General features: G+C 35.4%; 3 protein-coding genes across 3 annotated transcripts in view; 1 reads left to right on the top strand and 2 right to left on the bottom strand.

The window, feature by feature from the left end:
* The window catches only part of LOC144973468 (core histone macro-H2A.1-like), a 592,749-nt gene that overhangs the window by 446,280 nt on the left and 121,469 nt on the right, over positions 1-25,000 (top strand). The gene's annotated exons all lie outside the window — the stretch shown is intronic.
* On the bottom strand, positions 1,119-6,803 carry LOC144973452 (uncharacterized). The gene is made up of 2 exons (XM_078915913.1): positions 6,598-6,803; positions 1,119-4,045 (listed from the first exon to the last, which is right to left on the bottom strand). Exons 1-2 carry the CDS (start codon positions 6,662-6,664, stop codon positions 2,730-2,732), a joined length of 1,383 nt encoding a protein of 460 aa, XP_078772039.1. The 5' UTR covers positions 6,665-6,803; the 3' UTR covers positions 1,119-2,729.
* The window catches only part of LOC144973451 (WD repeat-containing protein 90-like), a 49,065-nt gene continuing 38,394 nt past the window's right edge, over positions 14,330-25,000 (bottom strand). The window contains exons 36-42 of the mRNA XM_078915912.1: positions 24,839-24,955; positions 21,565-21,757; positions 20,624-20,754; positions 19,764-19,940; positions 18,514-18,636; positions 16,741-16,825; positions 14,330-15,886 (exon numbers count right to left, since the gene is read on the bottom strand). Coding sequence (XP_078772038.1) covers positions 15,732-15,886; positions 16,741-16,825; positions 18,514-18,636; positions 19,764-19,940; positions 20,624-20,754; positions 21,565-21,757; positions 24,839-24,955 — 981 coding nt within the window. The 3' untranslated portion in view covers positions 14,330-15,731. The remainder of the gene's footprint in view (positions 15,887-16,740; positions 16,826-18,513; positions 18,637-19,763; positions 19,941-20,623; positions 20,755-21,564; positions 21,758-24,838; positions 24,956-25,000) is intronic.

Here is a 25,000-nt window from a genome sequence, read left to right as displayed (position 1 = left end):
TGTTGGTTTGTTTTGGTTTTGTTTTGTTTTTTTAATGTTTTTTGTTTTTTCTTTGCTTTTGCTTTTTGATAAGCAAGATTTTTTGTTGAAATGCTCACCTACTCATAGGTAACCTCATGTGAGAGTAAATGTGAGAGGAGAGTGGGAGATAAATAAAAGAAAGAAAGAAAGTGAGCAAGAGGGAGGAGGAAGTAAGGGTGCGACGAAGAGAGATAGAGAGATAGATAGGGAGAGAGATAGAGAGATCGACAGATGGAGAGAGAGAGAGAGAGAGAGAGAGAGAGAGACAGAGAGACAGAGAGAGAGAGAGAGAAGAGAGAGAGAGAGATAGATAGAGATAGAGAGAGAAAGAGAGAGAAAAGAAAAGAGAGAGAGAGAAGGGGGGTGAGAGTTTGATGAAGTCTGAGAGTGTTTCGTTATATTATTGGATGCGTAAATTGTTATGCTTCATCATTACATGAGATATTTATAAAGACAAAGCCTTGTTCGTTTTGGGTTTTCGTTTTTGTCTTACTAAACATTTCAAATATTTGTTATTTCAACGTGCACCTAGAGCTGTTTTTCGCCACAAGCATGGGCGCTATATATTATTATTATCATCATCATCATCATCATCATCATCATTATTATTATTATTATTATTATTATTATTATTATTATTATTATTATTATTATTATTAATATTATCATTATTATTATTAATATTATTATTATTATTATTATTATTATTATTATTATTATTATTATTATTATTATTATTATTATTATTATTATTATTATTATTCGTAAAATCCCGGGTTCGAGACCCGCCTCAGGCACTTTCGGATTTTTTTTCCTTGGGCAAGTCTACTAACCGACCGCCGCCCCCCCCCCCCCCGCCCGCCCAATTTTCTCCCTTCGGACAACATGGGTTATATCTGTTGACATCAAACATCTTGTTTGATAGATTCTCTACTATCACGGAATGCCTAGGCGACAGTATATATGGTGCAGTGGTGGAAGGAAGTAATTTATTTATACACTGTAACCACCATGCTCCAAGCGCTTTACAATTAGTATTTTTAATCGCCACGTGATGAACGAGCACACATTAAACACATAGAAAAAATATACTACGATAGTACCGTTTTTTGGACAAATATATTTCTGAGTTGCATGTGGGGTTTTGAATCATTCCAGGATATGGTTAGGAAGATTTGTACAAACGTATTTTCCAAGAGTAAAAACTGACATTACGAAACTCGACAAAGACGAACAAGATTGGTAAAAGACAACAACAAAAAAGATGGGATCGTTAATTGGGGACAAAGAAGACGTAGAGAGACAAAAACAGGTCAGAAGAATTCAAAGTATCCACTACCTAACCAAAGTAAGTAACAAATCGCTGTACATAAAATGTAAAGAAACACCGCTTCAAATATTGGAAACAAGATGGAGACTTTTTGGACATATTTTAAGGAGAGACAGAAATACTCCCGCAAATAAGGCGATGGCGTAAATCTTTACACCAAGCGGAGATAAAACACCCAAAGGCAGACCCGACTTCAAGCATATACACCACGATAAAGACCTCAGGCGCCTCGATGACACACAAGAACTGAGATTCGAAAAGGATTCAGAATACCTATCAATCGCAGCAGACGGCATTCAGTGGAAAGAACTCACTCAACAAATCAAAGAAGCTACCAAATCGTCCCAGTCCGAAGAATAGGAGGCGATCGGCGATTAGTCAAGTCAAGTAACCACCATGCTCCAAGCGCTTTGCAATTATTATTTTTGAATTTTCTCATAGTCAAAGAACATACCTTAAATACATAGAAAAAATATAATACAATACGCAGTACACTTTTTTGGGCAAATATATTCCTGAATCATTCCCCGATAGAAATATAAAGATGTGTGAAAAACGTACTTTCCAAGAGTATACCTCAAAACCGTCAGATGTAATTCAGGCCGTGTTGCTTTTCAAATCCTAACCTCCACCCCACAACAGAATACAGGGACTAACATTTAGTAAACTCATTTATTATCATGCCATATCAAAAGACCTTTTAATACCATGTTGTTTTTGCAAATATAAATATATAATAGTTAAAACAAACAAAAGAATAGATCAAATTGATGCATGGATAGTATAAGTACACAGAATCGCATATACAAACAAAAGATCAAGATGGTGTATTCATAATTTTCATAACAGATTTGGTGATTATAAGCATATTTTTGAAAAACAAATCCCATCCATCGTATAACGTTCTTCAAGGCATGAAGTTCTGTACCAACTGAATTTGTGAAAGTATTTATTGTTTCAGCATATTTTGTATTCTTGCAGTGTCAAAAACTAAAATTTCACATTTCTGGCCATGTCGACTTTACAGAATCTATTTTTAGCATTTATATTATTCGAATGCCGAATGGAGGCGATAGGTCACGTTTTTACCGTACTCTGACAAAACACGTTATTAAAAATTTGGCCAGAAAACTCGTTCTACAAATATCGGTCAATTGAAATGCCTCAATTTATCCCCCAAAATACTCTCAAACCTAGGACTTCTGCATCTTGTCAAAAAGTCTCAAACCTGGGACTTTGTTGAGAGTTTTCGACAATGTGAAGGTCATCTTAATGGATCGGTATTCGGAGGACAAGTTTTCTTAGCAAAATTATTTTAACGTGTTGTTGGATTTTTTTTTTTTGTTTGTTCAGAGTACAGCAGTTATCTTGTTAATATTTACACCTCTTTCAAAAGGTAGCCAGAGAAGGTAGTGTAACTATGAAGTAACAGGGAGTTAGGAGCATATGTGCTCCCTATGGAGAAGACGATAGGTATGACAGTTTCCCCAGCTTCCAATCTGGTGACAACGCTCGTAGATGACTGGTCATCCCAACTTCTATCGCCAACCACAATTCGTCCAAGTGCTTTACCCTTATTCCTGAGTTCAACATCAATCCAGTTGACAGATCTTATTGTCATTGACAGCTGGAAATAATAGAATCCTGCTCTGGGTGCTGTGAATATTCCAGACGATTTGTTGTAACCTTGACCCACGTTTGTCATGACGTCATCGAATATCATCGCATTTCCTTTGAACAATTTTATAGTCTTGGTGTACCCGGCGGAAAATGCAACGCTGAAGCTTTCTGTTTCGTTAAGTTGCTTCAAACTGATTCCTTGTTCTTTCAACTGCAATTGCAATGTGTTGGTTTGGTTAGTGAAGTGTTTATCGTGCTCAATGATTTTTGTTTCAAGAGATCCCATATAATTATTGATACTATTTTCCGTCGTCAAAGAGTGCTCAATTTGATTTTCTAGCTGTTTTTCCAATCTAGATACCCTTTCCATAATTTCTTTTTCTTTTTCTACGATTTTTGATTTGATTTTACCTACTTCACTCATCATTTGTTTTTTTGTGACATGATGAGCCGTCACATGTTTTAGTTTGGAATCCATGAAAGTAGAATCATTCTTCAGTTCCTTTAACTCCTCTTCCATAAGGTGGATGTTCTTCATACTTTCAGCCTCCTGTTCCTCAACTTTAGCTTCTAACAAAGCTACTCGCTTTTTCAGCATTGTTTCTATGACTTTGGACTTATTCTTCTCTTCGGACAGATCTATCTCTAATCGTGAAATCTTTTCCATCATTTCTTGCAAGACCGTGGTCACATCTACGTTGTTCACCTCCAGACTGGCATTTGCCCTCATCTCATTAAGAATACCCATTTCATTCAAATGATACACAGCACAGCTGTAAACACCAGAGTCTTCTTTCCTGGGTTTCGTCAAAGTTACATGGAGATAACTTTCACTGACATTTTTCGAAATGAACCCCTCTGCCGAAAAGTCTCTTTCCAATCCTTTTCCAATAGACAGTTCCGAGTTTTGGCGTAAAATGGCAATCGGTCGTACGTTCTGGTAAATCATTTCAACGACAATAATTTCCTTCACCTGACAATGATGGTCATCGTCCAGTCTACAGGAGAGATGAATTTCAGTAGGAAAAATGTTGTTCGTTTGTGGAGGATTGATTTCCACTCTCAGCGCCCCACCTGGTGAATAAAAGTTTTGAATAATTTGAGTTTAATTCTTGTTTAAACAACAACTACAACAACAACAACATCATCAAAAATAACAATAAAAACAACAAAAAATTCAAAACGTAACAAATTTGAAAAGAAATAGAGTATCAGAGGTCATAGGACAGTTTTTACGGCTATGTAATCTTGTGGTATGACACTCGCCTTCGAATCAGAAGGACCTGGATTCAAGTCCCGCTCTGAGCGGCGCATTGTTGGTTGAGTTCTTGGAAAAGGCTCTTTACTCACACTCTCTCGCCCTACCCAGGTGTACAATGGGTACCTGGCCGTTAACAACGTTGTCTTTGTCGGAAAAAATCGTAATATCGCCTAACAGTTTAATTGAAGCCCGAATCGCTATACTCTTATTGCTCTCATAGTGGAAAAGGTTTTAGATCTATCTATAAAGTCACATAAAACAGTGAGATTTTTTTTTTTTACTTTGAACCGGCTTAACCCTCAAGTCAAGTCTGCATTATATATTAATTCAAACCAACGTGCACTTATTTTCAGGTCTGATAACCCAAATTATTATGGGCTCATTGTTATAACTGAAATGCTCTCGAACCAATGCAAAATATTGTCTATGACGAGTACAATACAAGAATGTTAAAATAAAGCCCATAATTACGTTCTGTTATCAGACCTACAACTATATCTGCACGTCGATTCAGACAGATTAGGTGACATTTTTTTTTTCGAAAATGAAATTTAATGTAGATATTATTTCCAAATGATGCTGTTATTTCAGTGAAAATAATTCAAAGTAAACGTCATCTGAGGGAATTCGTTGGCCTGACTGTGGTACCAATTTTAAAAGGGATAAGAAAGGATCTTCACAAAAAATATTCATTTAAATAGCCTTATTTCGCGTTTAGATTTTAAATATTTTTTATTTTTGTGCGGCTATGTGGTCTAGTGGTATGACACTCGCTTTCGGATCGGAATGTTCTGGGTTCGAGCCTCGCTGGCGCATAGTTGAGTCCTTGGAAAAAGCTCTTTACTCACATTTTCTCACCGTACTCAGGTGTAAAATGAGTACCTGGCCGTTAATAGCGTTGTGTCCCTGTCCGCAAAAAAATTGCAATATCGCCTAACAGGCGTCACGTCCCGTTCTACACGTTAAGTGTTGCTGTTGGCCAAGGACCCCTAGTAAAGCGATTTGAGCACGTTTATTGCGCTATATAAAAGCAATTTTTTTTCATAATTTACTATCGATGTGTACATATAAGCAGATCTGAGATTCGAACCCACTTATGGGCCTGGTTTAACATTGTTGTAATGGACACTATTTGCGTCATTTTGTTTTTTTTTAGATTTCCATTTACAACAATGAGCCCATAAGGAATTGGGTTGTCAGACGTGCAAATAACTCAACGTCGTTCACTATCAATTTAAAAAGGATTAAAGACGCTTGAAACAATCTATACAACTCGCAAATACAAGATATCTGTTGCAAGGACGAACGATAACGACGAGAGAAATGACGCAAATGATAATAAGAATAAGAATGCGTCATCACAGATTTCGTCATGTCTTAGTCACGGTCCAATTGAATCACTTTCTACTCCTCAAATAATAATAATAATAATAATAATAATAATAATAATAATAATAATAATGATGATGATGATGATGATAATAATAATAATAATAATCACTATCATCATCACCACCACCACCATCATCATCATCATCATCATCATCATCATCATCATCATCATCATCATCACCACCACCACCACCACCATCAATCATTATCATCATCATCATCATCATCATCATCATCAATCATCATCATCATCATCATCATCATCATCATTCATCATCATCATCATCATCATCAATCATCATCATCACCACCACCACCACCATCATTATCATGATCATCCTTTATGGAACCAAGGTCATGAAATAAAGAATATTAAAATAGTAGTAGTAGTAGTAGTAGTAGTAGTAGTAGTAGTAGTAGTAGTAGTAGTAGTAGTAGTAGTAGTAGTAGTAGTAGTAGTAGTAGTAGTAGTAGTAGTAGTAGTAGTAGTAGTAGTATAATAATAATAATAATAATAATAATAATGATAATAATGATAATAATAATAATAATAATGATGATGATGATGATGATGATGATAATAATATGGTAACAAGAAGAAGAAGAAGAATGATGATGATGATGATGATGATGATGATGATGATGATGATGATGAAGGTGATAATTACTCGTATTATATTATTATTATTATTATTATTATTATTATTATTATTATTATTATTATTATTATTATTATTATTGTTATTATTATTTTTACATTTTTATAAAGTAGAATCATTTGATTAGGTTAGTGGTATTTGGTATTTCCAATAAAACTAAGGGACAACAAAAATATGAGTTGCTGTTGGTCAGAGACCTTTTGTAAAGCGCTCCGAGCACATTTAGTGGATATTGCACTTTATAAAAGATCGATTTTCTAAAAATGATAAAAACAATTTTATAATAATATCTCATATTATATTCCATAACTCACCAAAATCAATTTGACAACACAAAATTATCGTCAGAAGGGACAAATAACTCAAGAATAGTCTATCCATTTTGTTTTTATATAAACAAGCTAACTGCTGAATAAATGTCTGTGTCCCGTGGGTAAATGAAGATCTTGTATGAAACGTTTTCTTTGTAAAGAACGATCTCTAAAATGCCAAGCCTGTAATTGTGATCATGTGATAAGGAATAAATAAAGTTAGGCTATTAAAAATATCCTAACCTTACCGTGTTATCATTATTAATTATCGCTTGGTGATAAAAAGAAGGATGTGAAAAATACTTGTGTATGTGACTTTCAAAACGGCCTAAGTCACATCCTGGTAGAAAAATGAGTTAACAATCTCAAGCTATCTTTTGGACTCCATAGAATCGTCAGAGAAAATTTGGAGTTTCAAAATACGCAGGGTATTGTTTAATACGGAACACACATGACAAGTACTTTCCTCTTTAAGTCATTAAATAAATGACATAAATGATAATGTGAAATTGAATGTAAGGTTCAATTTAATTGCAAAAACAGATCAAATGAACGTTTCGGGTTTCCCCTTTATCAACAAAACAGGATGAATGAAACTTCACAGAGAACGTTTCGGGTTTCCCTTTTATCAACAAAACAGGATGAATGAAACACCACAGAGAACGTTTCGGGTTTCCCCTTTATCAACAAAACAGGATGAATGAAAATCCACAGAGAACGTTTCGGGTTTCCCCTTTATCAACAAAACAGGATGAATGAAACACCACATATGAATCTGGTGTTTCATTTATCCTGTTTTGTTGATAAAGGGGAAAACCCGAAACGTTCATTTGATCTGTTTTTGTAATTAAATTGAAGCTTATATTCAATTTCACATTATTATTTATTTCTTCGAGCTTCGAACAGCAACATTTACATTAAATAAATGACACTAAATTGAGCTTTTCTTTGAATGATGAAAATGAGACTTAGTGCATTTTGAAAGGAATAAATAAAGTTAGGCGTCAGAGCTGCCTTCCTTAGATTTCAAAAAATTCGTAGTTTCCAAGGGGAAAAAAAATAGAAAAAAATAACCTTAAATTGCTTTAGAAATAAACAAGTTGCCCTCGACATGACCCAAAAACGCTCCAAAGTCTTGAACATAGGTTCTAAGGAACTAAACTTTACTTCTCAACAAGTTTTATTGAGTCAAAGAGGCGAATGAATTTCTGTTTATGGAGTCAAATATTCGTATTTCTACGAACGTTTTCGTAATACTAGGCAGGTTAGTAATATTATCCTAACCTCAGCGTTTTATCATTATCATTCGTTATCGCTTGGTGATAAAAAGAAGGATGTGCGTTATATGTACCTACACGTGAGGCTATGTGGTCTAGTGGTATTACACTCGCCTTTGGATCGGAAGGTCCTGGGTTCAAGTCCCGAGCGGCGCATAGTTGAGAGTCCTTGGAAAAGGCTCTTAACTAACTTTCTCTCATCGTACTCAGGTGAAAAATGAGGACCTGGACTTAGCGTTGTTTCTGTCCGAAAAAAAATTGTAATATCGCCTAACAGGCGCCATGTCTCGTCCTACGTATTAAGTGTTGTTGTTGGCTAGGGACCCCTTGTAAAGCGTTTTGAGCACGTTTAGTGGATATTTCCTATATAAATGCTCAAGTATTTTAGCACTATGAAATGATTAAGTAAATAAAGACGGGTCTCTTAACCCTCTCCTTACCAACTATAGGAAAATCGTCACATTTGTTACGATACAACCATTTTTCTTATTCAAATTTCTCTTGCACATCATAACATTTAAAGAAAATGAACAGTGTGTTGTAGAGCATGTTTTGTTAAAGAAATTATGTATGGTAGGAACTTACTGCAATCATGTCTGAGTGATAAAAAATCTATTATTGTGTTAGTTGGGTGTGACGTTTTGGGGAAGATCCTGAAAATGGCTGGTAAGGAGAGAGTTAATCTGAAAAAGTCTTTAGAACTGATAAGAGAAACGAAGGGGAAGTATTGCAATGTTTTTAAGTTGTTCATCTCTCTCTCTCTCTCTCTCTCTCTCTCTCTCTCTCTATATATATATATATATATATATATATATATATATATATATATATATATATATATATATATATATATATATGTATGTATGTGTGTATCTGTTGTCCTTTTTTGCCTCTCATTCGATCGTCATTTGTGGATAAGATTTGATGCCTGCGGTTTTAAAGTAATTCAGGATGGTGATGATAATGATGATGATAATAATGATGATGATGATTATGATCTGGTTGTTGATAAGGATGATGATGATGATGATGATGATGATGATGATGATGATAATGATGATGATGATGCGGATGATGATCTTGTTGTTGTTGTTATTGATGATGATGATGATGATGATGATGATGATGATGATGATGATGATGATGAATTATGATGATGATGATGATGATTGTAAGGGTCGTTTTAGGAGGAAATTAAATTTTGAATTATTAAAATTATAATCAGTAGTTCTCCTGACCACTCGGTCATTTACATGGCCAGTCAGCTTATACACTCGTAGAATGGGTGCTATCTATATTCATGTTTTCGTAAAACCAAGTCATCAATCACATGATTTGTTGCTGTCCAACGATTAGATTTTTTTTATAATGTAAACACGCTGCTTTGTTTATGAAAGTTGTAAACATACCCATGTGTCGAGCTGAACAAAATGACCAATCGTGATGTTAGATATTTCAAAAGCTGTGAACACTGTTCACTTTGTGGGTCACTTTGAGCATATTTTGCAATGTGGCCAATGACCTCGAGCACATGGAAAGGTAATATAAATCACCCCCATTGCCCTATTCATTCGATTTAATATAATAGATGTTGACAAGAGCCGGTGATCTCCCCGTTACATAATAAAATCATAATTTGATAAAACGGCAGTAGATCTAGTTCAAGTTTCGTTTAGCTAAAGAGATAACTTTAATAATTATAATGATAAAACAAAGAAATATTTATATATTTGACAATAAAATAACCAGATTTATTATGATTTAAATGCATATGTACGCATTTACCAAAACTATTATTTCCTCGTTGGACACTTAAATTTGGCCATAATATATGTTTGTTTGCACTGAGGCTTAACTTTGGTTGGTTCCGAGTTTTCGTGGACTCATTGTGCCCGCCCCTCTGGAACTGCCATACTGTCTTTGTGCAGGGCTAGGTAAAGTTGTAGTTCTGGAATTTCACTCCATATTCCAGCCTAGGTGTGTGTGTGGGGGGGGGGGGGGGGGGGGGGGGGGGGGGGGGGGGTCGAATCTGGGTTGGTATGATCATGCAAATGTTTTGACAGAACGAAGTCTTTGTTATTGTTTTTTTTTTTTGCCATCCATTTTTATGAGTAATCCTCACTAAACTGTATAGATAGAATGCGCTTGGCCAAGGAGTTCACAACATTGCCATCCGGAAGTATAACGGACCAACACACAAACTCTGTGTAACCATGAACTTTTATAGTCTGGTTAATACAGTTTAGTGAGAACAACTCACAAACGCGGATGGCAAAAACAATAACAAAGGCCTGAGTGACGTCATCTGCATAATATCTATAGATAGTATGAAGTTGACGTCAGTGCTCAGGTCTTTTGTTATTGTTTTTTGCCATCCGCGTATATGAGTAATTCTCACTAGTCTTTTTTTTTTTGGGGGGGGGGGGGATGGGAGGAGGAAGGGTTAGGGTTTATGGCGCTTGCGAAATATATTTTTAAAAATTGAGCTCCTATATCGCGCAATATCCACTAAACGTGTTCAAAGCGCTATACATATGAATATGGAGAGAGAATGAATAAAAGTCTTTTTTCCAATGACTCAACTTTGCGCTCCTCAGATCAGGACTCAAACCAAGGAGTTTAGGTCATTTCAGCGTCCGTAAAAAGGAAGAGAATAGGATAATCAAAATATTTTAGATTTACAATTAAAAACATCCCAAGAAATAGGTAAGAGAAAAGGGACTGATCCAAATAGGGAACGGATGTAGATTTCCATAGCAATCTATCAAAGTACATAATTTGAGATCACTTAAAGTCCCATCCAGATATAACACAGGGTCCCATAAAGAGGAATACACTCAAATTCTTCCAAGATATGATATTCAAAACAAAAAAAAATATTACAATACATAACAGACACAAGGGAAAAAAATCATATCCCAAAACTGATACTATACATTTGACTGTTTCCCTCTCGGCTAAGGACTCCGGCCAGAGCAAGGGCATACCACTATGCATTTGACTATCCCTCTCAGCCAAGAGTCAAGACAAAACCAAGTAATCCCATTCCAAGACAAAGACACAAAAGAAACTCAGAAAAAGACAGAAAGCAACTGAGAAAACAGATATAGAGGCATAGAAGAAACAGTAATCCCATTCCAAGACAAAGACACAAAAGAAACTCAGAAAAAGACAGAAAGCAACTGAGAAAACAGATATAGAGGCATAGAAGAAACAGCAAATGAACTCCTGTTCACCATGGGAGATCAGAAGACCCCGCCCAGTGCTTAGTTTGAGATTAACTAAAAGTCCCAATCTGAAGCAAGCATGGGACCCACTAAGAGGAATACACTCAAATGATTGGGAATATTATATTATGTTTTATGTTTTTAAGGGTTTTACGGCGCTTGCAACACATTAAGGTCACATCAGCACCAGTAAAAAGGAAGAAAATTGGATAGTAAAAAGTTCTAGAATTACAATTAAAGCACAAAAGAAAAGGTTAGACAAAGGGGAATTGGTTCAAATAGGGAACAGATGTAGATTCCAAGAGCACACCGTCAAAGTACTTAGTTTGAGATAACCTAAAAGTCTCATCCAGACACAAGCACAGGCCCCAACTAAGAGGAATACACTCAAATGTTTACAAATCATATAATATAATATGTAAACTAAACATAATACAATGCACAACAGAGAGATGATTTATAAGGAAAAAAATATCATCTTCCAAAACTATAACTATACATTCGACTGTTTCCCTCCCAGCCAAGGCCAGGACAAAACCAAGTAATCTCATTCCAAGACAACGACGGGAAACAATTGGAAAACGGGTTGGGGGGATAGAAGACACAGCATGTACCTCCCTGCCCACTATGGGAGGTCAGGAACCCCACCCAGTAATAATATTATATTCAAAACAAAACAAATCTATAACAGTACATAAGAAGAAAAACATCATCTCTCAAAACTAAACCTATCATTAGACAGGTCTCCCCTCTCAGCTAAGGACTTCGACCAGGGCCAGGACAAAATCAAATAATCTCATTCTAAGACAAAGACAGAAGTCAATCTGGAAAAGGAAAACAGATATTGGAGGATATTGTTTTAATGTTTGTTTTTAAGGGTTTTACGGCGCTTGCAACACATTTAGGTTATATCAGCGCCAGTAAAAAGGAAGAAAATGGGATAGTAAAAAGTTCTAGAATTACAATTAAAGCAACCAAGAAAAAGTAAGACAAAGGGGAACTGAGAACAAATAGGGATCAGATGTAGATTCCAAGAGCATACCACCAATGTACTTAGTTTGAAATCACCGACAAGTCTCATCCAACACAAGCACAAAATCCAACAAAGAGGAACACACTCAAATGCTTACATTATACATTCAAAATAAAAATAATAATACATAACAGAGAGATGATTTACAAGGAAAAAAAATATCATCTCCCAAAACAATAACAATGCATTTGACTGTTTCCCTCCCAGCTAGGATTCCGGCCAGGGCCAGGACAAAACCAAGTAATCTCATTCCGAGACAAAGACAGAAAGCATGTTGGAAAACAGATATAAGGGGATAGAAGACACAGTATGTACCTCCCTGCCCGCTATGGGAGGTCAGGATCCCCACCCAGATATTGGAGGATAAAAGACACAGCAACAGTAACCTCCCCGCCCACCATGGGGAGTCAAAAGACCCTCCACAAGTGAAGAACACTAAAACTGCTATGTATTAATTCATACAAATTACATAAGTACTTTATTAGATTCTATATTATTTACAATTTGAAAATTAACATGACAAATCATATTTCCTTTACTTAACTTGAGCATTTATATAGCGCAACATCCACTAAATGTGCTCAAAGCGCTTTACAATGGGCCCCTAGACAACAGCAACATTTAACACGTAAGACGAGACATGACGCCTGTTCGACGATTTTACAAATTGTGTTTCCGACAAAGACAATGCTGTTAATGGCCAGGTACTCATTTTACACCTGAATGCTGTCAGAGGAACCCCACCCAGTTTCTGACTCAACTATGCGCTGCTCAGGGCGGGATTCAAACCCTCAACCTTTCAGACAGAAGGCCAGCCAGTGTCATACCAAAAGACCACACAGCCATCAAATCATTCATTACTAATCACTGGCTGCTAGCAAAGCAAAAGAAATAAATGTGTCTTCTCGTTTCCTGGGGGGTCCACCCATAGATAACACAGGACCCCTGTGGGTCCACCTGAGGGCTATCCTTGGAATGGCACTTGGATCCATTCTGAGGATATGTTCAGTCCTTCGACCTTCTCCTCTTTACAGCTTCTGATACTGGTTCAATTTGTGTTAGAGGGCTAAAAACCAACGTTTCAAAATCTTTATAGGTGCAGTGACTTTTCAGCACTCGACCCATCCCGACATAATACCGTTTTGTGTCCATGGGTCTCAAATGTCATGGATTACCAAAGGAAAGTGAATTAAAAAAACAAAAACATGCTTTGTTTTGTGGGTTTTTCTTCTCAAATATATATTAATATGAAATCAGAATGAAATTGAGCATAGAATTCTACTGTAATCATAATAATATGCAGACCCGCCTACCTATTACGAAGAATTCAAATTCGTAGAATTACTAAATTTTGGCTCCAATTTCAGAACTTCATGATCATCTCTTAGTCATTAAAACTTATTAAAAATGAAGGTTTATGCCAGACTATATAATTTTAAGGATTTTGGAGTGTCATTTAATCCTCGTGAGGGTAAATTGTTGATTTGTAAAGTTAATGATAGCGACTAAAATTACGATTTTGTAAAGTTCTAAGTAGGCAGGTTTGTAAAATGTCAATACACATTAGACTCTATGTACAAAATCTTTTATCACTTTCAATCAAAAATACATTTGTTGAGCTGCTTGAGGAAAGAGACTGAATGATGAAAGAAACGATGAAATAAACCTTATGGTATTTGTTACTGGAAATTATGAATTCTATAAGGAAAATGACTAAAGATGTATTCAACATAATATCACATAATCATGGACGACGAAGACAACGAAGATGATGGTGACGATGATGATGATGATGACAATGATGACGATAATGATAGTGATCATAATATGATACATATAATGGTGATGAGGATAAGGATGACGATGATGACAATGAAGATGACGATGATGATTGTCATGAGGTCATATCTTCTGGTTTGTTCCTTTTAGAGAAATTATTAATGAACCTCAAATATAAGAAAGAAGATCATGATAATGACATAATGATAATCATAACAACAATGCGATAAATATTAGCAATATAAACAATAATAGCAAGAATAGTAACAATGCTATAATAATATATAAATAAACTAATAACAACAACAATATTAAAATAATAATAACAACAACAACAACAACAACAACAACAATAATAATAATAATAATAATAATAATAATAATAATAATAATAATAATAATAATAATAATAATAATAATAATAATAATAATAATACATTGACAACTATTTTTTGTTCACTTCACACAACAAAAAAAGGCACTTTCCTAAATAAGAAGAAAAAAAATGAACATCAAATATTGTAAGCATAAATTATAACTGATTAATCTATGAGTACAATATTAAGGTACATGATAGGAAATCATGACATTTCTTGCATTAATAATAAATACTACACTGGGATGCCTTATGAAAAAATTGAAATTAAGCCTGAAAAATGTTGTCCTGAAGAGCATATATGAAAATATTTCTCGTGCACAGCTTCTTTTCATCATTAAATGCTATCACTCTTAAATCATAGAAAAAGGGAAAATATCCACCTAGCTTCCCCTTAACTGTTGCCTTTAAGCAACTAATGATTTCATCCTTAAAACATACAACTCACCAATACCAAACAAGATCAATCGGAAAATTTCAAAAAGCCGATTTCTCCAGACTTCACAGGAAAAAGGGTATCCTTGACTACAAGTGTCATGCTGCCAAAGGCTTTCTACTTAGCAGACAGATACGAAAAGGCCAGGATAAAAAGTAACATTTTGGTCATTCCTGGGAACAATCACTTATGACATGTAATTAATGAATGATATAAAACAATTTAAAAAACAATGAGAAAATGTATGAAAGTAGTGAATAAAATGAATGATATTGGAAAAAAAAATCAGAGTGAAAGCACCATTATATAAATTTCGATGTATAAATAAATAATTACGAATTTTTAAATTGAACTGTATATACATGGACGGTTTAAATAAAGAGTTCTACACCTCCTGCTTCACTGGTATTTGCAGTGAATAAGTACTAAATCAATACCTCCCATAACAGTATTACATTATGTCACATATACTCTTATACCTACACACCTCCTGCTCCACTAGTGTTTGTAGTAAATAAGTAGGGTAAATCAATACTCTATACCAGTATTTCATTATGTCACATTTACTCTTATACATACACACCTCATGCTCCACTGTTGTCTGCAGTAAATAAGTACTAAATCAATACCTCCCATACCAGTATTACATTATGTCACAATTATTCTTATACCTACACACCTCCTACTCCACTGGTGTCTGGTGTAAATAAGTACTAAATCAATACCTCCCATACCAATATTACATTATGTCACAATTATTCTTATACCTACATACCTCCTACTCCACTGGTGTCTGGAGAAAATAAGTACTAAATCAATACCTTCCATACCAGTATTACATTATGTCACAATAATTCTTCTACCTACACACCTCCTATTCCACTGGTGTCTGCGGTAAATGAGTAGGTACTAAACCAATACCTCCCATACCAATATTACATTATGTTACAATTATTCTTATACCTACACACCTCCTATATTACTTGTGTCTGCTGTGAATGAGTAGGTACTAAACCAATACCTCCCATACCAGTATTTCATTATGAGATATCGTGAATAGAGAATTGCCAGAAGGAGAAAACTTGACGGTGCTGACTACATCACTGTGACCCGTGTAGTCCTGAAAACTTCCCTCTGTGTAATCCATTAGTTTGATGAGGCGTTCTGGTGACAAAAATGTTTCACAAATATAACTTTAATTTGAAATTGTTTGAAATAGCTATTTGTTAAATTCACTATTTGGGGGTCTTGATAGTTTTAATTTTAATTTGAGCTTTTATATAGTGTACTATCCACTAAGCGTGCTCAAAGCGCTTTACAAAGGGTCCCTGACCAATAGCAATACAAAATATGGAGAACAAGACATGATGCCTGTTAGACAATATTACAATTTTTTTTTAACAGTGACAATGCTGTTAACGACGAGGTTCTCATTTTACACCATGGCCTTCCGATCCGAAAGCAAGTGTCCTACCACAAGACCACATAGCCGCACTGAATAGCTACTATAATAACTATCATTAAAATCATAATTTGGAGGTCTCGATAGTTCAGTAGGGTGAGCACTCACTTCACAAGCTAAGGGACTGGGATTGATCACACGTGAAATCGAGACATTTTCATCTGACCATGACCCATGGGATTGGGAACTGGGTCTGTTAGATCAGGCAAAAAGTATTTTTTGATAGACAACCTCCTACCCCAAGGGTAAAAATCAGTTATTGCTATTGTTCATTTAACGCTTCAGAATCCAGAATAAACTCTGGCTCCTTGGGCCTTATGGATCTGAAGGAATAAAAAATAAAAAACAAAAAATCATCACGATTTCTTTAAAAATTATCAATACTAATATTCATGGCCCATTGAATAAAAATGAAATCCTCTATTGTTTTGTTTTGTTTGGGTTTTTTTTTTTTTTTTTGGGGGGGGGGTCAACTTTTATAATTATTTTAATAAATAGTTATTTCTTTTTAGCAAGAAGAAAAGTAAGTTTTGTGCAAAGGAAATGGGGACTTTACCTGGAATTCCTACGGCAATAAAGGAAGAATCTGGTGACACATCCATTGAAAGGCACCAGTGGGTCAAATTGACTGTTCTCACAACCTGGTCAACAACAAAAGCATCAATTGATTATTCTTAGATGTGTCGTTTGACATAAATAGAAGACTCGTGACAGAGTTAACATTTTGCTCACAGAAAAGTGAGTGGAGCAGGCACTTATGTTGATAATAACAAGAAATGGACTGAGTAGAAAAGTGTCCGAAAACAATAGAGAATAAAAACTTCGCTGCTCAAACCCACGACCCCAATGTTACAATCACTCCGCCTGGCAGAGAGAGGGTAGCTCTACAGTCGAAGCCATCCGCCAGCAGAAAGACCTGACGCCTGTTTGGCGATGTTACAATTTTTCCAACAGAGATAATGCTGTTAACGGCCAGGTACTCGTTTTACAGTGAGAGAATGTGAGTAAAAAGCCTTTTCCAAGGACTCAACTATGCTACCCTCTGAGCAAGACTCAAACCCAGGACCTTCTGGTCCGAAGGCAAGTGTCATACGACAAGACCACATAGCCACACATGTACACATTCTGTTGTAACTCTTGGGTAACCAGGATTGATATTATCAGTATTGATTCTATTTGCTTGGAACCAATGCAGCACATTATTATTGAAAAACAAATGTCATAAATAAATAACGCAATAGCAAACTATATTTAATTACTTTGGGACCATTTCGAAAAATAAATTTCTAATCTCTTATCAAAGTAAGCCGACTCATTCAATGTATAATATGAAAGTAGCATAGTGAGTAGCTGGTATCACTACTCTATTTCCTCTGTGATAACACTCACATACCTGCCAACCCATAGTGAAAAGAAATAGGATGCTTCTTCCAAAAAAATAGGAGTCAAGGGAAAAAATAGGGGTAAGTAATGTTAAGAAGAAAAAAACCCAACAAACTTACCCTTGGCGTAGCAGAAAGTAAATACTAAGAGTGTCAAACTGAGAAACAACCCTTTCAACACAACGTAAAAGAGAAAACCATCTAGTGACGCCATATTTCAAAATTTTTCTCACCACCTCACCAGTCTCCTTACATAAAGAAATATATTCTTGGTTACGTTTGGTACTCTTATCAAAATAATAATAAATATCCATCTACACCTGATCCATGTCAACAGAGAGTTCTTTACATCCATATTTAGCAGCCGAGTGCAACAAATGGCCTTTTTTCTTTTTTTTTTTTTCAAAAATAACAATTTTTTTTTTTAAATTAAAAAAAAAAAAATTAATTAAAAAATCGGAGTTTCCCAAAATCCGGCGGGGTGAGGTAAAATCAAGAAAAAATCAGGGCAAATCCGATTTTATCAGGGTACTTGGAAGGTATGCACTCATGTGACTTGACGGCAAACTCAATTCAAAGATTTATTTTAAGGCAATTGCAAACATAACTCTTTCATTAACATAGAATTTCCAATGAACAAACCAAAACAGGTAATAATGAGAAACCACAGTAAATAAACAAAAATGAATATAACAGCCTCAAAAAAGGACAAAATACTTTTTTGAAGCTCTGTTTTATCCATTTTTGTTCATTACTTTTTAGAGTCCACAGCTTCTAGCAGCTTATTACCACTTTGATAAACCAAAGCAAACAAAATTAAAATAGATAAATTAAGAAATGAAAAAAAAAAAACAAAGAAAAAAAAAAACAATAGCTAGCAAAAAAACAAAAAAAACAACCTGAAAAAGTAAAAGCCAGCTAATAATCGTGTAATTAACGTGACACACCTTCCTCTGAGAAAGACTATAAAATTGGATGGCTTTGTCCATTCCATATCCAGTGTAGACGATGATGTCTGCCTCATTCGGGGAGAACAGAGCAAGACTGGGAGGTAGCTGGTGATAATGGGCCTGGGAAAGAAAATTTTGTAAACAATAACAAAAGAAAAATGAAAAGATATTCAAAGTACAGTTGACTCTGCTCAAAACTGAATATTATGACAGGAGTAGCATGGCTTAGCAGTATGGTCTTTGCTTCCTACCCTGAATGTATCGAGTTCGGTCAATTGCACCACTGAGCCATAGCTCAATTTACAGTGCTGCAATGCGAATGATGTCTGAGCTATTGCAAGTCTTCCCTTGGAATAGACCCTAACAAAAAAATTATAAAGGGAATTTCATCTGATCCATATCTTTATCTTATACGACAACAATGAGAAAATTCTTTAAAAACATCCTATCAAAATGAAAAGAAAATCACAGGTATAGAGAGAAGGGTGGTGGGGGGAAATGACTTGTATTCCTGTTATATTAGTAGAAATGGTGAAAAAAAATTATACAAAGGGAACTAGTCAGAAAAATGAAAATTCCAAGAGACAGAAAATGAGTTTATTGCTTATTATCAATCTAAAAATCTTCCCGTAAGTTTGACTTTTTATTAAATGTTTTCACCAAATTTGATGTCTGAGACATCATTTTTTTTTGTCAGAGAGGAACTGAGATTTTTTTTTTTTTTTTTTTTTTTGGTAATCTGTCAAAATCACATGATGTTGAAAAAAATAAAAATAAAAATATTTGTAAATGAAAGTTTACCTATCTAAAAACCTGATGCAGTGAAATGTGCAAGCTTTTCCCATAATAATAATCCCATACAAATATTTCCACTAAAACAAAACAAAAAATGTATCTGTGTAAAATCCCCACGTGTTTCCATCTGACTGTCATCACATCATGGTGAAGGATCCCTGCCCGAACAAAATCAAGTCTTCTCATTCCATGGCAAGGGCAGACTGACCCTTGGAAGGGAACAACCTAGACCTATCAGTAGCACTCATCAACCAATTTTGACAAGCAAAATGTATTGAATAAAAAAAATTCAATCAATATATATATATATATATATTTTAATTGATAAGTTTTAAAATATTCAAAATCTATACCCATTGTCATTTTAATTGTTTCTGCAAAAGAGGAGTAAATTACAACTTAACAGTCTAATAAAAATGAGAGCCTTGTCCTATTTTGAAGCAAAATCCTACCATATCATTCTTCTTTATTCTAGACCCATCCGGCATTAAGGCAGGTGCTGGAAAACTCAACCAATCAACAAGCTCGCAGAAACCAGTGGACCAGTCGGCAGACCAAACGCTTACTCTTCGATCCAAGCTGCTTGCCAGCCACATGACAGGGGCAGTAACACCAACATCAATTTCATCCTGTAAAAAGGTTAAGCAAAATTCCATACGAAACAAAAATTATTTGATCAGTTAATCTCTTTGACTTAATACATACATAAATCTTCCACTTTAAAAATAAATACATAAATAACGCATATTTTCACTGTTTTAAGTTGTATGCAACTTGACAATAAAATGCTATTATGATTGGTAAGTCTTTGATCCTTCTATAACTAAGAACTTTCCACAAGATATAACATGCCCAACTATTCAATAACCACATCTAAATCAATTGGACAAGGTCTATATGTTATCGTCTGAGTCAAGAGCTCTACCTACATAAATTAATGCTTTTGGAGAAAGGACAATTTGTAGAGAAAAACATAAATAAATTTTTAAAACACAAACAAATACTCACCACATCTATCCTTGCCAGTTATTATCCTCCCTCTCTCTCCTTTTCTCTTTCTCTCTAGCTCCCTTCATCTCTCTCTCTTTCTCTCTCCCCCCCCCTCTCTCTCTCTCTCTTCTATTCTCTCTCTTTCCCCCTCTGTTTTCCATGTTTATCCTTCTCTTTATTTATTCAAGTACATTGTGAACAGCATTCAATATAACAGCTTGTGATTGCTACAGACCAAAATCCCTAGCAACTATTACATTCCAAATTCACAAACACAATCCTTTCCTATCCATCTCTCATAGAACAAACCATTCATTCATACCTTGGCTAACGTGACATCAAAATTGGATATGGCGACACCTTTATGATCACTAAACACTCGCATTGTCATGCCTGAAGCGGAACTGCTGATAGCTATCTGGCCATCACTTGCGCCAGATAAAATCATTTCACCTGAGAAAAAATAAGTGGAAAAATCTTCACTTCAAAACTATATTTCTCATCTATACTATCTATGTGCTTTGTAATTTAGTCATCTCAAAACGTTCAAAAAGAAACTGAAAACCTGTCTTTTTCAGTCATGTTCCAGTGAGCTCCTACTCCATTAATTCTACATGTATTAAGCGCGTCCTTGACCACCTGTAAGTATATATATGTGTGTGTGGGTGTGTGCAAGTTATTCGTGTCTCAATTCATGTTGTGTATGGACAAAATCAAACTTATAAGCCAATGTACAAGTATACATTAACTTTGTCACTTTTATGTGTTTGTAATGTGCCGAGAACCTGTTTTCTATAGCAAGATAAGCTGTGCTAAACAAATGTTCATTATAATTATCAATATCATTATTATCTTAAATTTATCAAACAGCATACAGCATAAAAACTAGAGATTCAAAAAATTACAAGCTACGGAGGGTGGTTTGGCCCTCGTTTTATTTTATTCTCAAAAACCTCCTTTTTTTTTTTATTTCCATAAGAACTCGAACTGTTTATTACATGTGGCTATGATTTTAATTGATGTTGGTAGATGGCCATAAGTGATGGAGGTCGATGAAAGTAGACTGGGCTACATTCAGTCCATGTTTAACGTCAGCTGTATCATCTCCGTCGCTTTGGGAAAAGTTGTCAAGATAAACGAAGGAGTGCACATTTTCCAGGCAATTGCCGCAAGTTACACATTCTTCCATTTAAGAGATTATAATTTTTTTTTCACCAAAAACAAATATTTTTTTATAAATGATAAAAGATGACCTGTTCTTACCATCATGTGTAATGGCTACAGCTGTAACAGTTACAGGGTGAGGATGTAGCTTGAGTATCATAGATACTGAACCAACATCAAACAGTCTAACAGTCCCATCACTGTAGCCACCAGCCACCCACTGGTGATTAGGCTGGTCATCAGAGTCATCTCCCTTGCTGGATGTCAATATGGCCGCCAAGCTGGTGCAGGACTGTGGAATAAAAAATTGTCTTCTTGAGTTTAACTAAAATCATATCACAAATGATCAGTCACAAAAGTAAGTATCATGTTTGTTTGTTTGTTTGATTTTAAGGGTTTTACAGCGATTGCAACAAATTTAGGTCATATCAGCACCTGTAAAAAGGAAGAAAATGTGATATTCTAAAAATTCTAGATTTACAATTAAAAGGACTTGAGGAAAACGAAGGGGAATAGTTCAAATGGGGAACAGAAGAGGAAGGCACCCAAATGTTTACAAACCATTAATATATTCAAAACAAAAAACATAACGATACATTGCAGAGAGATGATTTACAGGGACAAAAATTTTATTTCCCAAAGGTAGAATTATACATTTGACCGTTTCCTTTTCAGCCAAGGACTCTGGCAAGGGCCAGGACAAAACCGAGCAATCAATTCCCAGAAAGCAACCTCAGAAAACAGATATAGGGGAATAGAAAACAGTGAGTGACCAGCTGCCCACCATGGGAGGTCAAAGGACCCCACCCAGATGTATCAGGTCCCATATTGAACATGAACATTAACAGATGACAATCATACCAAACTCTAGACCCTGTACTTGGTCCGTGATTTATGCATTTTTAACACATTTTCCTCCACCTAATCCAGATCTTAAATAGTACCTGGTGTGACAATATGTTATTTCAAAATGTACCAAATAACAGTATTTTTATTTGATTCCATGTAGCCTTCTTGGGGAAATAGATAAAAGTACCGAATTGTGAAGACCCTGACCAAATCTTATTATGAATTCTCAAAGAATGTAGCAATGACTATGAAAAATGTTTTTTTCTCTTTTTGAGGAAAATTTTTGTCTGAAATCAAAGCCCTATCTCCACTGAGTAAAAATGTTTTTGAATTTTGAAAATCCATTCATAAATAAACAAGCTATGCAGTTTCAAAGGTGTCATTTATTTGGATGACCCGCAAAGAGGAAAAAAACGTGAAAATATGGGACGCTTTTTCGGTATTTTTTTCGACCTTTGGTTGTATCTTGCGTAATAAGTGGATTAAAAGATTGAATTGGCAATTTATGGCAAATTTGATAGAGAATATGATGAAAACATTAGAAGAGTTCTAACTTATATATAAACACACACACACACGCACAGAGAGGAGAGAGAGAGAGAGAGAGAGAGAGAGAGGAGAGAAGAGAGAGAGGAGAGAGGAGAGAGAGAGAGAGAGAGAGAGGAGAGAGAGAGAGAGAGAGAGAGAGAGAGAGAGAAGAGAGAGAGAGAGAGAGAGAGAGAGAGAAGAGAGAGAGAGAGAGAGGAGAGAGAGAGAGAGAGAGAGAGAGAGAGAGAGAGAGAGAGAGAGAGAGAGAGAGAGAGAGAGAGAGAGAGAGAGAGAGAGAGAGAGAGAGAGAGAGAGAGAGAGAGAGAGAGAGAGAGAGAGAGAGAGAGAGAGAGAGAGAGAGAGAGAGAGAGAGAGAGAGAGAGAGAGAGAGAGAGAGAGAGAGAGAGAGAGAGAGAGAGAGAGAGAGAGAGAGAGAGAGAGAGAGAGAGAGAGAGAGAGAAGAGAGAGAGAGAGAGAGAGAGAAGAGAGAGAGAGAGAGAGAGAGAATAGAGTGATACGTAAACAAAAGAAATATAGAAGGAAAAGAGAAATTGGACAAGGGGACAAAGGTTACTGATAGAACGTGACTTGGAACACAATAATTAAACCCATGCTGAGATTGTAGATCATATTGCAATCGAAAACTTTTAACATTATAATTTCTTAAATTCTTGTAAATTAAACAGTCAAATTATCAGCTGTTTATTGAACCCAAACGCAATGGCAGACGATAAACACCCCTCTGCCAGTGAGACCACGCAGACATTTTGACTAGTCATGAACTTTAAAACGAGGTCAACCAATCAGAAAGCGCTTTGCCACGACTCGCTCAGCCGCTGTTTGGTGCCAAATCGTTTTGAACTTGTGATTCGGGCAGTAGGGGGCAAAATGGCTTTGTCTTTTACGAATGAAGAGCAAATTAGGATGGTGTTTTGTAAAATACGGGAAAAGTACTCGTCATATTCATATGAAATTTTACAACCTAAAAGAAGAAATGTTCATGTATTACCTTGTCAGCGATAAAACCTACACGCCCGGTAGTTTTAGAAATATTTTACTCCAAAGAGTAAAAATCTATTTTTAACAGTCTTCTGGTAATCGTACGAGTTTTGTCGCTTGACATAATCTAAAATGACCTTTTTTCTAACTGTGTGCCAACTTTCAGTCATATTCATCGATAAACATCATCGTAATTAATTTTTAAAAATAGCATATACCAAACGGCTTCGTCCCATAGTTTGTCGCGAATTTGGGCACTTCGTGAGCGAAAAAGAGGCCCAAAGATTTGTGCGGGATAGTCATTGCTAAAGAATGTGCGAGTGAGGTTGCACTTTTCTTAAAAGTGCTACTTCAACATTGACATAGGATGTCTGCCCAGAGAGACTGGAAATATCCTAAAATAAACGCAATATTCAAGTAGCATAACCATATATCCTTGACTTCTGTCGCATACAAAAATCCAAACATGTAGCGTTTCACTCCATCGTGAAGCATTATGATATACATGGAGAATTGACTAACTCGAATATGGCTTTTAAAAAACTCATTGTGTGATCTTCAGCTAATATCACCTTCTATAATTTCATTAATAAGATCACCCTAAACAAAAATGCCAATAAATCCATTAAATTTGAATTCAAAACCATTCTTCTATCATACAAAACATTTCTGATTTTTTATCTATCAACAAAGTGCCAGAGAAGTAAATAAATGAATTACTAAAAAATAAATTCCCTTATTTATCATATGTGAATTATTTTCTTTCGGGCTCATCTCGAGAAAAGACTGGGATAAGAAAGGCATCAGCATGGTGCAATGCCAAAATGTGAGCAAATGGGGAAAAGTTTCTTTCTCAAGGGGAAAAAACGAGATGCTGACACTGACAATGTTATCAACCATGTAAATTCAGCTAAAACAGATAAGGTAATGTTGATGGAGACAAAATATAGCATTCTTAAATTCTATTTGCAATGATAACAATAAAGGGATATTTTACCTGCTCCAAGACCTGAAACTGCAAGACTTGTTCTCTATTGGCCAAGGACCAAACACGGACACTCCCGTCATCTCCTCCTGTCACCAAGTGGCCCGATAAAAATGTCACACCATTGATCTGTTCCATTATAAAATCAATTTTTATAGATATAAAATATATGGT

This window comes from Berghia stephanieae, chromosome 5 (assembly GCF_034508935.2).
Source record: "Berghia stephanieae isolate SIO BIC M18660-M18661 chromosome 5, UCSD_Bste_1.3, whole genome shotgun sequence".
NCBI lineage: Eukaryota > Metazoa > Mollusca > Gastropoda > Nudibranchia > Aeolidiidae > Berghia > Berghia stephanieae.
Note: the sequence above shows the minus strand (reverse complement) of the source record. Positions and strands in the feature narration are given on the sequence as shown.